This window comes from Pagrus major, chromosome 4 (genome assembly GCF_040436345.1).
Source record: "Pagrus major chromosome 4, Pma_NU_1.0".
Taxonomy (NCBI): domain Eukaryota; kingdom Metazoa; phylum Chordata; class Actinopteri; order Spariformes; family Sparidae; genus Pagrus; species Pagrus major.
The window spans coordinates 25,367,695-25,385,436 of NC_133218.1; the positions used below are offsets into that span (position 1 = coordinate 25,367,695).

At 39.5% G+C, this 17,742-nt stretch overlaps 3 protein-coding genes across 4 annotated transcripts; 2 read left to right on the forward strand and 1 right to left on the reverse strand.

The window, feature by feature from the left end:
• Positions 1 to 236: 236 nt before the first annotated feature.
• Positions 237 to 9,825, forward strand: ccpg1 (cell cycle progression 1). Its single transcript, XM_073464170.1, has 10 exons — positions 237 to 680; positions 1,767 to 1,856; positions 2,648 to 2,765; positions 2,975 to 3,057; positions 3,162 to 3,351; positions 4,795 to 5,151; positions 5,501 to 5,616; positions 6,452 to 6,571; positions 6,789 to 8,098; positions 8,892 to 9,825. Exons 2-10 carry the CDS (start codon positions 1,797 to 1,799, stop codon positions 9,079 to 9,081), a joined length of 2,544 nt encoding a protein of 847 aa, XP_073320271.1. The 5' UTR covers positions 237 to 680; positions 1,767 to 1,796; the 3' UTR covers positions 9,082 to 9,825.
• pigb (phosphatidylinositol glycan anchor biosynthesis, class B) lies at positions 9,697 to 14,932 on the reverse strand. 2 transcript variants are annotated; one of them, XM_073464171.1, is made up of 13 exons: positions 14,812 to 14,932; positions 14,543 to 14,705; positions 14,289 to 14,418; positions 13,361 to 13,478; positions 13,172 to 13,276; positions 12,945 to 13,075; positions 12,708 to 12,848; positions 12,569 to 12,620; positions 12,271 to 12,482; positions 11,355 to 11,419; positions 11,060 to 11,279; positions 9,984 to 10,161; positions 9,697 to 9,904 (listed from the first exon to the last, which is right to left on the reverse strand). In XM_073464171.1, the coding sequence occupies exons 2-13, from the start codon at positions 14,652 to 14,654 to the stop codon at positions 9,791 to 9,793; spliced, it is 1,578 nt and encodes a 525-aa protein (XP_073320272.1). In that variant the 5' UTR covers positions 14,655 to 14,705; positions 14,812 to 14,932; the 3' UTR covers positions 9,697 to 9,790. The 2 variants fall into 2 exon arrangements, with proteins under 2 accessions (XP_073320272.1, XP_073320274.1); XM_073464173.1 differs by having other exon boundaries at positions 14,543 to 14,932.
• An 888-nt stretch (positions 14,933 to 15,820) lies between these two features.
• On the forward strand, positions 15,821 to 17,433 carry LOC140994751 (protein PIGBOS1). The gene is made up of 2 exons (XM_073464520.1): positions 15,821 to 15,909; positions 17,053 to 17,433. The coding sequence occupies exon 2, from the start codon at positions 17,099 to 17,101 to the stop codon at positions 17,267 to 17,269; it is 171 nt and encodes a 56-aa protein (XP_073320621.1). The 5' UTR covers positions 15,821 to 15,909; positions 17,053 to 17,098; the 3' UTR covers positions 17,270 to 17,433.
• The last annotated feature ends 309 nt before the right edge of the window (positions 17,434 to 17,742 follow it).

Consider the following 17,742-nt stretch of genomic DNA (forward strand, 5'->3'; position numbering starts at 1 on the left):
TTGTGTTAAAATGCCAGTATTTTGCAATGTTTATTCATTTTTTCGTCATATTAAAACATCATTTAACTAATATAAACACTGTAGATACGTGTGGTTGTTTTCATGAGTATCCACAGGTTGCGCCGTAAGTATTTGCATGAGTATTTAGAGCCACTGAACCGCATATACCAGTCCCGCAACATAACTCAAACACGCAAAGATCAGGCTGCTGGCGGGGCGCCAGACGACACGCGCGCACAACCAACAACAATGACGACCACGTGCTTCCTGATGGACAGCTGGACTTTTCAACGTCATCTACGTGCTTTTTTTAAAACTTCTAATAGTGCTGCAACACTTTACAAAACACATTAATGATTTAATTTTGTTTTATTCTGTCTTGGTTCATTTTGTAGGCGGTCTGCTTTGTCACGCTTCCTTGTTTATGTTTTATCTGAGTTTCCACACAGCTGTTCCGCCCTCGTTGAGCCTTATTTGGACACCGCGCTGACTGATGGGAGTTGTTGTTCTACGAGTTCGGTGAATGCGTTGCGCGGCGCGGCCAGCTTTACCTCTATAAAACTACATTTCCCGTGGACAGTCGGCTTCATGGTTGTTAGCGGATAACCTAGGCTTGGGTATACTGCAATTCTCTGGAGCTGCTTGTAAACAGCTGCCTCGTTGTTGGGCGTTAAACACCGGTGAGTTTACTCCATTTTCGCATTTATTCAAAAGATAGCGGTGTTGTTTTGCTTCTGAAGATATTAAACGTTGTCTACGGCACTAATTATATGTTCTGGCGATTCTTAGAGAGGAGGCGTCGATAACTAGTTAACTAGCTGCTAACAGACCGCTAATTTTCATTATTGAATGCTAACAGACGAAGCTAATGTCAACTACAGCTAAAGGCTGCAGTGTTAAACCGATGTTATCTCTGTTGTTGGCTGTTTTCATTGTCAGGCCGCAGGAGCTGGCATATCAATATAGCTGTTATTGTACTCTGTTACCTAGAGGGCGCTGTTTCTCCTGTTTGTTTGTTTGTTTGTAAATACAGTGTTCAAGTTCATGAGATTTTGTTTTCCAAGTAGCCAGATGTGACTCTGTGTCAATGAGCTGTATTGTTCTGTACTTCTATATATTTGTGTCACTTCATTCATCAAAAACAAACCCGAAGTTGTTGTTAAGTATCTCCAAGTCTGGGATACTTTTCAGTGCTCCTCATGCAGGTACAGGCTACCAGAAAAGGAAAACAGCAGTGTGTTGGTGTACACCTGATTAAAATTACAGCACAGCACCCTGCAATTCAAGTTAAAACTCAAGTCTGAGTTGCAGGGTTCACCTATTCACGTTCATCAGATATACACAGTAAAGCAGTAGCAGATGTTTGTTTCAGTTCCTGCTTTTTAATGTTTTTTTAAGTAACATTTCTGAATGCCAAATGCAACACAAAGTGAAGCAAAGCAAGGGAGGTTTATTTGTTTAGCACTCTTTTCCCCCTTTTTTTAATAGACCAGAATAGAGGCTGTAAAGAAACATGGTTATGTGGTATGCAACTGAACTTGGGCTGCAAACTTGTAACATTATTAAAAATCACAATTTCCCAAACCCTTACAGTTGGATGTTTATTATTGTATATGGTATCTTGATTGTTAACAATAATAAACTAATTCTGGCCTGCTTAAACTCAAGATTCATTCAACTATTCCTCAGCTTGTGACACACTGGCCTACTTTTCTTTATCACCACAACATACTGCCCCCAGTGTTTAACCTCTTTATATCCTCCAGATCCCTGTTTATTGCTGACAACTGACAGAAATGTCAGAGACGTCAAGTGATGCAGAGTCGTCCTGTGGCTGGACTATTATCAGTAATGAGGTACAAATCCTTTTTCCTTCTTCTTAATCCCAGCTAGTTTCATTTGTTGTTATATAGTTTTTGACATTGTAAGGTGGCAACAAGGAGAGAAGGATTTTTTTACTATGTAGAAAAAATACCAATAAACTCAAATAATGCTTAATTAAAAATGATTAGCAAATTACAAGATCAGTGGAGTCAAGTAGCACGTTTCATCAAAGAGGTCTTCGTGTCATAGGAGCTGACATTTATGGTATTGAATAGAGACGAATTTACAGTCAAATAAACATTTCCGGATGATAAACTTCATTTGATTGGAATACAATACTTTCAGACATAGTAAACTGATTTGGTAGCACAAACTTGCAAATAACAAAAAAATCCCATAAAAGGGGAAAATCTACACGTGCCTGCAGCAACATGTATGCAAAAATACTCTTTTACTACTGAAATCCAAGCTGGAGTGTTTGTCATAAAAACAATTTTGGCAATTAAAGACTATTTTTGCTTATAATTAGTTGCAGTTGCAGCTTTTCCCTTTTTATGGGATTTTTACACTGAAAACATAATTCTGGCCAGCTGATGTTTGTTCAGTCACAGAAGCAAATGTCGTTCTCTTTTACCGCAGGGACCTTTTCTAATATTTCTAACTTTGCCAGTCAATGCTACAAATCATCTTACACAGAAATACTTACTGTAGGCTCCTATCGCTCAGACTTATCAAGTAATGCAGTATTTATACATCTGATAATTAATAAAGACATTTGTGTTCCAACATGCCTAGTTTTAATATATGCTCATTGTGTTTACAGGGTTCAGATATCGAGACATTGGGATCAGAGGCGGTGGTGGACTATGGAGCCGAGCTGTTAGAGCGCCCTCCAGTGGAAGAAACAAAGCTGCAGGACGCAAAGGCCGCTGCATCTGCTGGTAAAAATCCTCATATTATCATTTTAGCCACAAGTATGATAGTAGCGGATTTTTATAAGTAATATTGACTGTTAGTTATGTTATTAGTGTAATATTATAAAAATAAAAAAACATTATTTTAGTACATTATGTGTTGATGTGCATACAGATTTGTAGGGAAATGAAAGAACAAGTGAATAAATCTCATTTTCATATCACACATTTTTCAGCTGAACGTGTTGAGGAGAGCATCGCTGAGTCACTTGATGACACTCTGGGAGAAAATCCCGTAGAGACACTGTACGCCTCTGAGGTGAGACAGACAAAAAACCTGCATAACCTGTTCTTTAAATAATCCAGAGCCACTCTGTTGCTGCTTCCTTGCCCTTAATCTTCAATATATTATATTTTCTCCAGACTGGAAATGCCACCACAGGGCACCAGAATGTGAATCTGTTGTCCTCCAGCGATCACTCGGACATTGTGACTCTCAGAGACTTGAAGGAGGACGAGCATGTTGAGGTTGGCGAAGAGGCAGCAGCCAATGAGGAGTTCTACCTTGGCACCTCCTGCAGCAGCCAGTACGCCTTCACCGCTGCTGAGACTGGTAGGCCTGCTACAACACACACACACACTGACACGCTGAACTGTCACTACGTCTTCTTCGACACATCAACACAAAAACTTTCTTTCTCTGCCTGTTTTGTACGTCGTCGAAGCAGGTTTGAGGTTGAGTCACTGGAAACTTCCACAGAGACTCCTGAACTTAGGCTACCACCTGAGAAGTCAGCTCACTGGAGGCCGCTCTTTCCCAGGTTGCCTGATTGAAACTGGAGTGAATCTTATATGATGCTAAGCTTGCTCACAGAACTAATCCTGATTATTGGCTGACAAGAACACAGGCTGATGTGAGCCAGCTGTGCATGTTCAACCACATTTTAAAGAATGCAAAGTAGTTTCCTTCACTGTTTTTTTCACGTGTTTGCATGTTTGCGTGGTGTACGTCTGGACCCCTTCAGTCAACAACATGTTTTTCTTCTTGTTCCTACAGTTGAATGTTTGAGCTCCACTGTGTGCAGAGTTTGACACTAGAAGGCTGTTTTCACATTCATACAAGCACGATTGGTGACATAAATAGTTTGGAAGCCAATCTCAGTCCAATATTCAGCGTACACAAGTCTGATGTGGAAACTTGAAGCCTCCGCCTCACATGCACTGAGAATTATAATGTGGATGCTTTTTTTCATAGGATATATCAGACAATAATTATTGTTCCAGGCAGACTATTTGATTAGAGTGTGGAGAGGCCTTATAGAGACCTTGTAGTGATATTATGAGTCAGTCAAAGAATTGTGAGCCGATAATATGCAGCCATACGCTTTGAAATCTAATCTTTTAAGGTGTGAATTAAGGTGTGAATTTCTTTGGTGACGTTTAGCTTTTTTTTAATCCAGCAAATCTAACACAGAGAAGCATACATATAGATAAGAATACAGCAGAAAACAACTAAAACAATAATTATAAATACAACTATAAAACAGAAATGAAGAAACAAAAGGGCTTCTAGAGTCTCTCATGTCTGTACAGTATATATGAAGCTACAGCCAGTTAGCTTAGCTTTGTCCGAAGGTAATGAAATTTGCTTATGAGCACCTCTAAAGCTCGCTAATAGACATGTTAAATCTTATGTGTTTAATCTGTACAAAAACCAAAGTGTACAAACAACTCTTTGCAATGTTACAGTGTTTATGTGTCGGACTATTTCTTGTCTTGTGTTATCGATCTTCTCATCCAACTCTCAGCAAGAAATCAAATATTATTTCCAAAATATTCTTTTAATGTTTTAATTTCACAAACACTAAAATGAATCAAGATCTTGCAACAGAGTTGTTCATCAGTAGGGAATCAGTTAATCTGTAATGTTTGTTATCTGCATGATTGACCACACATGATGCTTTCTGAGCCTGATATTTTTGTGCGTACCTCCTCCTTTCTACTTTGTTTTCATCATGGGATCGCTACAACCATAACCTTGTGTATTTTTCTGTAGTTTTCCCGGTGCAGCAGCCTGCAGTGACAAACTCGAGCAGCAGTGAGGATGAGGCAGGGCGAAGCGGTAGTACTGTTGTCCGAAGACGAAGGTTGAGGAAGAATACCACGAGCATCGTGACAGAGCCTGAGGAGGAGGAGGAGGCTCTGGAGTCAGGCCAGAGTGAGAAAGAAGAGGAGGAGGAGGAGGAGGAGGAGCAGGCAGATGACGGAGAGCAGGAGGAGCAGGCTGAAGCAAGACCCCCTGCTGCTGCTCTGGATGGCCAAAATGTGCAAGCGCAGGGCAGCAGCATCCTTAACAAGTGTATCCTGATCGCCCTTGTCGTAGCCATCAGCATGGGCTTTGGACACTTCCATGGTAAGAGTTTACTGACGTTATTGTTAACGCAGAAAATATACTTCAGTTAAACATTCTAGTCAGAAGAGATTAATGTACATGATTATTGCTAAAAGTTCCTCTATGAAATCCACCTGATTTTCACAGAGATTTTAGTCTGGTTTTGTCATGGCCAGTCTCTCACTGTAGCATTAGAAATGTACTTTGTGTTAGAATTATCCTCAGTTTGTTTTCACGGCTCTTTAGATTTGGTTGACCAGGTGCAAGAGTACTGTACCCGTCCTACTCTTACAGACATTATAGACCGACCGACCTGTAACAATGTTTTCTAATGTTTTGTGTAAATAATATGTTGGTGTTTCACTGACAGGCACAGTGCAGATTCAGGAAAGACAGAAAACTGTGGAGAAAATCCGAGTGAATGACCTTGATGGTGGGAGAGATCTGATTCACTGTCATTTCCGAGAACAACACTTTACAAACCAGGTCAGGCACAACACAAGTCACAACTCACAATAATAGTAAGCTCATTCGCAGCAAACATACATGATACATTCCTTACCATGCTTTTGACTTCTGTTACTTCTTTAATGCAGACTTATTTTTCTTTATATTTAAATTGACTTTATTCTTAAACACAGAAACCCTGCACGCTAGTTTGATGCAACCAGATACAATAGTCCAGTGATAAATCAGTGAAAAATTCCACCCGTTTCCAATTTTGAATCGGCATCAGAAAATACTTTATTGATCCCCATGGGGGAAATTACACACGTTTCAGATGCTGCTTCTAGAGGAAAAAATATATCACAAGATGTAAACGACATTTAGATAGAAAAAGATAATCCAACAAGAGTAAGTAAGAAGTACTGAAATATAAAAGTAACTGTAAACAAAATGTGTACCAAAAAACTATAATAAGATCATTTACTTTAAGGCTCTATTTTTTGTTTTATTACAGCAGGCAGCTGTTTTTATTACTTTTGGTCGTTCTGTGTAAATGAAACATCACAAATAGAGCCCAGAGGGACGATTATCATTGGCTGATAATGGTCTATCATAGCTCCATATATCTGCATGCGCCGATATGAAAACTTTTATAATGCAGAATAAGATGCATGGGGTAATAAATAATTATTAATTCTCAGTAAATTTAACTGTTTCAGTGCACTGATGAAAATATACTGATTAAAATAGCCTGTGTCTGTTACATATCTCTCACTGACATACTCAGATGCCAAAATAATTAATATTTTGATTGAACATGACCCATGTAACCACAAGTTTAATGGACCAGAACTCGTCTCTTCCTTTTCTCCAGAGGGGCGACTTTGACCTGGATGACCTGGATGAGAAAAAAGTAATTTCACTGCTCACAGAGGTGAATGAGAAGATGAAGAGAGAGAACCACGAGCTCAACATCCAACAGGCACACATTCAGGTAACTGCATAGTACAAATGCAAAATAAATGCAAATGTAACCGTATGGAAATGCTGTTAGTTAAAACTGAAGCAAAAGCTCTTTGTTTCACTTTTCTTCCTCAATTTTGTTTCGCTTTTCAAATTGAGTGAACTTTGTGACCTCATTGCAATCATGACTCATTGCATCCCTTTCAAAAAGCCATAATTCCCCCTCTTGTACCTTCTTTTCCCATCAGGCCCAGAGAGATGACCTGGAGATGTTGCTGAAACAGAAGGCTGAGGAGAGGAGTAACGTTGTTTCTCAGCAGCAGACGTTGACAGCTGAGAACCAGCTGCTGAAAAACTCCCTTGAACGTGAAGAAAAGACCCTGTCCACCTTACAGGAGGAGCTGAGAAACCTGCGAAACAAGATTAAAGATTGGGAGGCATCGGGAGCAGTTACTGACTCCCTGCTGTCAGAAAACCAGAGGCTGAAAGATCAGCTCGAGGAGGAGAAAGAGCTGATCCGAAGCTTCCAAGGCCAGAGGGAAGACATGATGGCCGAGGCACAGACACTGAGGAAGAAGCTCGACAGGGAAAGGAAGGTTACAGATGAGCTGAGGAGGGACTTAAATCAGCTGAGAAGTCGCATCCACGGAGCTGGAAAGGAAGCTGGTTCGGAGTCCGAAGAGCTTCAGTCGCGTCTGATGGAGCTGGAGAAGAGACTGAGCTTCGAGCAGCAGCGCTCCGACCTGTGGGAGAGGCTGTATGTGGAAACAAAAGAAGAAAGAGCCAAAGGAGACACTGAGCCTAAAATGAAGAAACCAAAGCCAGGCATGGCGGGGAAGGTGAAAGAGACATTTGATGCTGTGAAGAACTCCACCAAGGAGTTTGTCCATCACCACAAAGAGCAGATAAAGAAAGCAAAGGAAGCTGTGAAGGAGAATCTGAGGAAGTTTTCAGATTCTGTCAAATTAACCTTCCGAAACTTCAAGGATTCAGCTTCCACCTTCATCAACAAAGCCAGAGGTTTTTATGATAAGAGAAGTCATGAGAAGAAATCAAGAGAGTCGTGGCAGCACAGATCCCACAAGCCTCACCATGGACATGCACACAAATTTGATGACTCCTTCCAGAGCAGCCACAACACCCGGAAATCAGGAGGTAAAGTTCACGAAGATCGAGGTCAAAACGGTCACAAGTCCAACTTGAAAGGATGCTCTGGAGTTTTCGACTGTGCCTACCAGGAGTCCATGAGTCTCTTCAACAAAGCCATGGATCCAATCAGAGCAGATGAATTTTACCAGCTGCTGCAGAGCTACCTGCAGCAGGAAGTCGACCACTTCCACCACTGGAAAGACCTGGAGATGTTCATCAACAACTTCTTCCACAATGGAGTGTTCATCCACGATCGGATGCTGTTCACAGACTTTGTCAGCGGCGTGGAGGACTATCTGACCCACATGCATGAGTACCACGGACTTGATGACAATGTGTTTGGAGATCTTGATGATTTCGTCTACCGCCACTTCTTTGGAGAGGCTTACACAAGAAGCTATGGCCCAAAGTAAGTCTCCTGGGGCTGTATTCACAAGGTATCTCATGATACAAGAAGGCCACCTTGAAGACTAACTAAGGCTTTCCTTCCAGAACTTCCAAACAATTACTGAATAATTTCCAAGATTATTTCCAAGTTTTTCATGGAATGAAAGCCTTAAGCTGCGTTCCAGACAACCTTGGAGGTCTGAATTTCCTAGTTCCAACCTTTTACAAACTTTACCAACTTCAAGTGGCATCGCATTGTACATTTTCTAGTAGGAAGTCAGAAATGTTTGAGTTCTGAGTTGTCTGGAACGCAGCATCAATCTGATACTAATGTTGGGGAAATAGAGACGGTGTTGATTCAAATTTTGCTTTTCTTTCAAGGAAATTAATATTTTCTCCCAAAAATTGCACTAAATGACATGAACTGAAATTGTTAAGAAATCTATATCTGTACATTAATTCCTAAGCTAATATGAAATAAAATCACGCTGTTAAAACATGTTTTTAAATGTTCAGTCTACTGCAGCTGACGGATTGTGAGCAGGTCTTACTAACTTGAGGACTCTTCTGGGCCACCTTCAACTTCTCTCATACTGTAGCTATTTTTACAGCTAAAATATTTTGTGAATGACATCTTTGACCGAAGTCTTCCAGTTAGGACTTATTTTTAGTTGTTTTGCAGTAAGAACCTCAGATGTTTTGTGAGCACCCGCCCCTGTTTTCTTCCATTATCATCCAACAGCTTGTACATACTTACGAGTTCAACACAATAATACTAAGTCATGCCATTTATGTTTTGTGTTTGAATCACACAGCGGGCCGTTTGAGAGACCCGACACAGACTCCAAGGACACGAGGGCAAAGCATCATCAGCGAAAGCAGCAGAGAGCCCGACCTCGACCACACAGTGAACGCAAGTGGAGCCGATCAGGAAGAAACGCAGACCGACACATTGCTGATGTGAAAATAGAACTGGGTCCAATGCCGTTTGATCCAAAATACTGATAAATCTCAACCGGTTTAATATTCTAGTTGCAAATTCTATTTTGGGTTGTATGTAGATGCTAAATCTCCTTTTTTTTTTTTTTTTTGTACGTTTGCACAATGTTAACTTTTCAATGCTACTGACTGTTGTTGATCTGTTTGTGTTCAGTGAAGTAATTATTAGGTTCGGAGTGGAAGATGTGGCATATCTGACATCATTTGCACTTCTTGGTTACATTCTTATTTTGGACTTTAAATTGTTGATCTGATGAAGACTTTCTGCTGAAACATGATCGGTACTACATATGTTTAAAAAGAGACTTTAAAATAATGAGCAGAAAATGTTAATTTGGCACTAAACTATAAAAAAACAAAGATATGCCACATTTTGGATGTTTCTGTGTCTAGTCATGTAGTTGTTTTAATTTGCTGCTACAGAGACAGGGTTGTGACAAGGTTGTTGTTATGCTTTCAGAGTTAATATGCAGTTTTCTAACATTCCACCTCGAGCTTGTTTTAACTGGACCTGGCAGTTTTACTTGTTTATATCCATGTGTTGGGGAAAAAAGACTGGAAAAATAATGTCACACCAAATTTAGTTGTGAATAATAAAAAAACAACACACATTTGACACAGTGATGTTAAAAAAAATGAGTTTAATTTCAGTAGCAAATCTATATCATGTGACATTGTTATTGAGGAAAGAAAATTGCCATCGTTCCAGTGTTTGTCAGTGCCTTTCATAAATAAAGATGCTTCCTCCAACTTTTCCCTCAGGAAAATGAGTATGAAACATCTCTGCTGTCCTCACAAAGTTATTCGCTTGCAAAAACACAGAGATTTCCTGCAACAACAAAAACACATCAAATTTTAGACAAAACGTTTTAAAACACATTGAGAATTATAGCTTGTGAATGTCTTACCTTCTCCAAAACATCAAACAAAACCAGATGTGTCGGTAGAGAAGATTTGTATGGAAATGATGTCCTGAGCCAGTGAAGAGGGTTGTCGTAGAATCTGGCCGCTTCATCGACGTAACCCTCCTCTCCGAGGTCTGGAGGACACTCAAGAAACCTCATCTTCATCGGACAGTGGACGTGGCTGCAAAGAGAGAACCGTCAGTCAGGTCGTGTTCAACACAAGGTAGGGAATTTTTACTTTCCAAGTGTTTTTTTTGTAAAGTTTGATGTTTCACTTGGCCTGTATCAAGTTATTAAAGTCAAAATCTATATTCAGATATTGACAATATTAAATACACAGAGCAAGTAATGCTGGACATAGTAATAACCAAAGTAATACACTATACACAGGATTATTATTATGAATCTTGGCCTTATCTGAGGATCTTCACTTATTCTTTTATTGGATATTTCCTGATATAAAATAGAATTTTTAACATTATTTTTCATGTAAGTAAAGTTCTTATAAAGCTGCTTTTATTAAGACGACATTAAACACTGCTGCAATAATAAGTTTGGCATATTTAGAAAAAATTAAAGAGGGTTTTGTTGAAAAATAATATTTCTCTGACAAAGGGAGGAAAAAAAGATATTAAAATCAGGTGTACAGTTGATAAGCAATTTCACATCAAGGTCCCTGTAATAGTTGAGATCGAGCTTTCTACTGTCCTCATCAGCAGGTCATGTTTGCACAGTTACCAACTGAACACATGATGGTTGAAAACTCCACAACATCCACTAAATGGACCTCAAGGTGAGATTTTTTTCCTGCTGTTTCCAAGGTTGAGCATGAAACTGACCCATTTATACTGTCTCAGTTTTAAGCTTTGGAAACTTTTAGCTTTAGTCACGTTTTCAAGGTCTTACTTTGAAAATTCAGGGCACAGATTTCAAACATATTTTAGTCACCATGGACTTACATATACTCTTGTAAAAAAGAGTCACCATGAAATATTTTTGATTATAGGACTACTACAGTTACTCAAAATTTAGTCTTTAGACTGTAGGCTGTCCTCCAGGTGTGAACGGCTGTAACACACCTGTAAAAAGGCGTTGAGTGGCAGGGCATGAGGAAGAGGACGTCTGTCTGCGGAGGGCTGGAGATGTTGCTGACTTCACAAAGTGTCTGGAGACGAGTCATGACGTCAAGAGTGCCTCTCTGGTGGATCAGACCGGTGTACAGCGCTGCAGTCAGGTTACTCACTAACAAGAAGAAGGCAGCAGCTCGTCGCCACGCTTTCAAGTTAGCCAGGGATATGCCTGTAGAGGAAGAAGTGTTAAAAAACACATATCTGTCTGTTCGTAGATGTTTTTGATGTGATACTGAGAACTTACCACTGAAGATCATACAGAACGGCAGCAACGGATAGATGAACCTGAACTCCTTGTGAGGAAGCAAACTGAATAAAAAGGATTCAAACATGTTACAACAGAGCAGAACTCATCACAATCAAACTGCCTGAAGTGAAGCCCTGAGGAGCATTTGACCACTGGCATCGCGGTGGAACAACATTTCCCTGAGTGGGTCCCTATTTTGTATCTTTTGCAGTCCTGCAAACTGTTTTAAAAAATATTCCACTGATTACATGTGGCAGCAACATGCCAAAAAACATAGAACTGCACCAGTAAGGGGAGTAAAAAAGAAAACTGCTAGCAAGTGAATGTGAATGTAAACAATACAGGACTCAAAATCATCAAAAACATCAGCTTTGCAAATGTCGACTGAGGAAGGAAATGAATTCAGCATGTTTGTGTTGGTGACTAACACTTAACATAAACAAAACTTTGTTTACAAGAGAACTTCAAAGGGCACCTTCCAGTACAAGATAACATTAAAAACACATGTACTCAGGGCTGCAACCAATGATGTTTTCCAGTCTAGATTAATCTGTGAATCATTTTCTTGATTAATTGATTAGTTGTTTAGTCAATAAAATGTCAGAAAATGGTGAAAAATGTGGAGCAGTGTTTCCAAAAGCTGACGTCCTCAGTTGACGTCCCAACCCAAAGATATTAAGTTATATTTCATAGAGGATGAAAGAAACCTGCAAACAATGTATGACACTTGAGATATTAAACAGTCACACAAAGATAATCAACTTAAAATAAATATATACTTACTTTAAATGCCAAAATATCACAAATAAAATGTGAGTTGTTTTTTTTTAGAAAGAATGAAAAGCTATCTCTCTCGAAGCTACCTTCTCAGTTTGATAACTAAAGCCTGTGAATGTGAGCGCAGACGTTTTACCTGTAAACCACGAGCGTCCAGACGACTGCTGCCAACAGAATCTTGTATCTTTTGAAGGCGATGGTGCAGCCGTGAAGGAAGAGAGGAAGATGAGGGCCGATCACGACGGCGAAGCCCTGAGTGAAGTACCAGTGCCAGGGATGAGAGCCGTAGAAATCAGCCACACTGTAGAAGATGTTAAACTTGAGGAAGTTGAACTGGACCATGGTCCACTGAAACACACAGAGAAAAACTGTTATTTTTGACTCTATGAGCAGAAGTTAGTGTGATTTAAAAACACATGGAATTAATGTTTCACCTTGTCACAGAATATACAGTCGATCAGTGTTGAAATCACAACAGCCACAGCTCTGGAAAGGAGGAAAAAATGGATTATCAAACAAAAACATGAGGATGAAATACAGATTAATTTTACGTGACATTAAAAAGGTACAAACCCTATAGGAATGCATTTATGAGTGATGAGCCTCAGTTTGTTTTCTTCCTGCCAGAAATGATACATCAGCAAAGGGAACCAGACGATCAGGGCTGTCGGCCGCACAATGATGGCCAAGGCCACCAGGGACAAATATTTTTTGCTGGAAAAACATCAACAAGGTGTCTGTAAATAATCTATTTTTTCGGATAAGATTCATTGACAATAAGAAGAGTGAAGATGTGAGATGAGTCAAGACCTGCTGTGTGTTTTGGACCCCGGGAGGGGGAAATAAAAAAGAGCCAGGCAGGTGATGGTGGTCTCCATGCTGTTGGTCAGAGTCCTGGTGCAGCAGAACCATGAGAACCACGAGCACAGATGGCAGAAGAACTACAGACCAGAAGAAGAAGAAACAGCGAGGCATTAGATGACGGCTTACATCCGGCACTTCTGCCTTTTTATTCCTCACACAAATCTCCTCCTCACCGTCCATGTTGCAACGTCACGACTCTCCAGCGTTCGGACGAGGAAGAAGAATTTTACATCTGCAAACGCAGCCAGGAGTGCTTGAAACACTCGCGGCAGCCAAATCTGCAGAACCAACCAAAGCAGGATTAGAAAGACAAAGTGACTTTCTGATGTAAAGTTGTCTGGATAGAAGATATGAGAACTTACCAGGAGATAGACAGAGTCGTAGTTTATGAAGTGTAATATTTTGTATATGGATGCAAACATGAGTGGATAGAGGAATCCTCTTATTCCTGCCTTCCATTCCCAGGTCATGTACCCATAAGTCACACTGTTAAGGTTGTAACAGGACAAAATAATAGAAGAATGACGAAAATAATAACAAGCTACGGGTTTCAGCTAAACAAATGTCAACAGTTGCTTGTTGTTTTGTTGCATTGTAAGAAACAAAAGCCCAGTTTTGGGGTCAAATATTTTCTACTTATGCGTATTCACACACTGAATGATCTGACGACGCAGACTTATATTGTTCTTCATTATTAAAACATGTTTTCTATGTGGTCATGATGTGACAAAGTAAAGATGTTATGTTTTCTGCTCCAGCCACTTGAAATTGTTTGCAAGAGAAAATTAAACTGACTCTTATCTGTCTGGACTCCTGACTTTTGTAAATTCTTTAGCAAATTACTCCTTTGTTTATTTTTTCAGGTTTTGGCTCATTCTAGCTCTCTTAGACTTGTTATCATTACTAAGAAAACTTGCTAATCACAAACAAAACAATTTCCCCTCAGGGCTCAATGAAGTATTTCTGATTCTGATTTTAAGTTTAGTTTAGTTTATTACCAGTTGCCTGATTTTGTATTATCTTATATGCAGCTCTCTATACTGTCATTTTATCCTGGACTCCTTTGCAGAAGATGTGCCCAAACTCAGTGGGACTCACCTGGTAAAATAAAAATTATCAAGAGACACTGAATGTGAAAAGTTACAGTATAAGACCCTCTAACTGATGGAGAAAAACACATTAACATACTATGTGGATCTTCCTTATGACACTGTTGTCTAGTGCTAATAATAATGATAATCCACAGCAGTCCAGTCACACAGCTGCAGATGATCATGTCACAAAGGATATTTGAAGACCATCCGATGGGAAACCTCCAGAGACTGCCAGTACTCATCAGGGACGAAGCTGGTCTGAACCAGGAAGCAGTTGATCAGCCTGAACACCACACAAAACACTACAACTCTGGCTCTCAGCACACCTGTGGAGTCAAACAATCCCTTCATATTAGTAGTGTTATTTCTTATCATCACAGCATACATGTTTGGTCAACATTACATCGATGTTTTGTCCTGACGTGAAACTATCACATGTGTGGGTCCCACCGTCTTTGAGAGGAGATTCATCTTTCTTTGAGTACAGTTGAGATTTTCGTTTCCTCAGTTTCACTTCTTCCACTTTATTCCCAAATTTCAGACGTGGTCGGATGTTCTCCATCAGGACATTTTGTCTTTCTTGTCTCCACAGTCTGCTGCCGACATAATACACCTGTCAGGATGTAAGTCAGGTGTGATCAGTCAGATTCAGAGGCTGAATCAACTCCTCAGGTGGAAATCAGACACACTTTACTTTAAATATACGATATTAACTTAACCTGTGTGATCAGGTGCTACGAGTGAACATCCTGCACAATTTATTTCACCAGCAGCATTAAACTGTTACAACTTCAACTGAACGAGCATGAACTTCTATCATTTCCAGTGAGCACAGAGCGAGCTGTGCTCATCAGCTGCGCTTCCGCATTCATACTAACTTCCGGGGGAACGTTGTTTCCCGCCTTCAAAGTAAAAGCTCTACAATACCGACATGTTTGTTTTGATGAGCCTCAGAAACATTTGGGTCACCATTCTCCTAACTGCAGACGATATATTTAAATAGTTTGCACAGTGAAACATTTGAGGAAATGTTACAAAGGACAACATTAAACTGCTCAGTCAACATTACAGTTACAAAAAGGCATCGCTTCATCACTACTATTAATGAGAAAGCGGAAATAAATCATGTATTAGTTGTAGTAATAATTGTAATATTGTAGCCAACTTCACTAAGTTTATAGCAGAAAATCAAAACAATTTTAAAATTGTCATTTTTTTTCATGCAAAATCATTTCATGGCTCTAGTTTAACAAAGGAAGATAAATATTGCTGTTTGTCTTTATAATTATTTTAATTGGTTTCATTTATCATGAATACATTTGTATTTTATAGTATTGTTTTGACAAAACAAACACTGTGAATATGTCAGCTCTTGAGCTCTTGGCAGTTGTGACAGTATTTCTTACTATTTTCTGATTATGATTTTACTTAAATTATTTTAGTGAAGTGCCATTTTGAATGCAGGTTTTTTTTTATTTATTTCTATTATTACTGCTGTGTCTCAACTAAAAATCTGAATACTTCTTCCACTCTTGTTTAAATGATGTAAACTCAAGTTTTCTCTAATGTCGCCCAGGTAAATGTGATCTCTGCAGTACCGCTCTACAGAGCAGGAAGGAGGTCGCTGCACTGTCCGCTAGGTGGCGAACTGCAGCTCTCACCGCTCTACCAGAATTCACACAGTAGAAGAAGAACGCGTGCCTGCTGAACACAAGTCTCCTCTGAGTCCTTGAAGTTGTGTCTTGTCTTTTAACCTCCGTGCTGTCCTGCCTGTCTCCGTTTGGTGACTGCAGACGCTTCGAATAAACCGCCCTTCGGTAAGTTATAAATGTTGCTGAGAATGTTCTCCAAAACCAGCATAAATGCCTTTATTATTCAGCTTGAGGTTTAGGAAACTGTTAAGCTAGCAGACGCTCTGTGTATATCCGGTCTGAGTGTTTCAAAATAAGACTCACACAAATGTAAATAATTCTCAGTGAAAATAGTTTAAAAGTCAGGGTAAATGGCTTTGTTCTCATGGCAAAATGGTTTATATGACCATAAAAACTGAACATTTTGGAAGTGTAGGGATTCTGTTGAGTTTATAGCGACTGATAACTTGATTTAAGTATCTTTCCTAGTGCAGAACATCAATGTTTGATAGATGACTTGATCTCTCTACTAGCAGGTAGTTTTTTCAGGTAATGCAGCCATCAGCCATAGTGTGTAAACACTAATCCCATCGAATTTGCCTTGTTCCATATGCATCATAAAAATACACTCTTATACAGCTTGAGTATATAGTACATACATATGAGAACGCATGAGGTAAAGACCATTGTTCAAATCCAGTTATCCTTGGATTTTGAGTGATATGAGTCTTGGAATGTGTTAATTGGGAAATTTTGATTAATTTTAACAATTTAAAAAACAAGCCCCAGTTTCTCTGAGGGTACAACACATGAGAATCTACTTCACATTCTGGTACTCTTGTTGAGTAGGGTATTGGAAGGTGTTTTAGTTTCAGTATAGATGTAATAAAGCTATGTCTAAGTGTGTTGAGCTGTGTGCAGGGCTACAGGTTCACTCCTGAATGGACACGGTAAACAGACACCAGACTTTTGGGTTGAAGATACCCTCTGACTTAAGAATTTCATATGAGGGTGTAAGGACATGAGGGGGAATCCTGTGGCTGGTCAGGGATTAAGATTTTTTATTTTGAAAATGTTGAAGTTTATGCAGAAATACTATGTGGTGGCTCTGGATATGCTGCGTAAACAGTAGCATTTGGTCCAGCACAGCAAGCAAATCAGCAGTTAGCTTGAAACCATCTGTGCCGCAAGTTATGCCTAAAATTTTGCAAGAACATGTAACATTCAACAGAGCACAGGAGATGCAAAATGATTTTAAAAAGATTATTTGATTGTAATTCAGTGTCTAGATTAATTTCCCTACATAACACCAATTTACTCTTCTTTCAGGATCATCTCGTGTCTTAACATTGGGATTCTTATTTTAAAAGAAGTCATGTTTAGAAGAAGAATACCCTTCTCGCAGATTGCCTTTGTCACACTGCTGGGTTTCGGTGGTGGTATTTATATCTACAAACCTTACTTTGACCCGGCGCTGAAGAGCTCAGAACAGCAAAACCAGGATGTGCCAAAGAAACAGAGTGAAACAGACGGTTCGTCACAATAACTCATCACTCAGGAAATACTTCACGGACAGAAGCCAGAAGAGCGACATCAAAGGCTGCTGGACTGTCAGAGGTGGAGGCTGAACTAAAGACAAGACCAGCATGGATAAAGTCATGCTATTTGGGGGATTGTTGATGTGCAAAAATAAAATATTTAATAATTTGACCTCCTGAATTATCAACTGTTTCAAAAAAACGTGTCAAAGTTTGCCATGACATGCCATTATACATTTCTTTTTTATTTCCAAAGCTTACAGAGGGAAGTCGTTTTGCCTAAGACCTTCTCTGAACGCTTTATGTTAAATGTAATTTACTGAATGAATACATAAATGTTACATACTGTCTTTGTGAATCAAAAAAGCATAATTGGTACAGCTCTGAGGCTTAATATGTCATCAAACACAACTTAAAAGTGCTGTTAACCTCTTCAAGTGGCCTCTAGAGACTGTGATGTTCATTATACGCTGCCATCTTT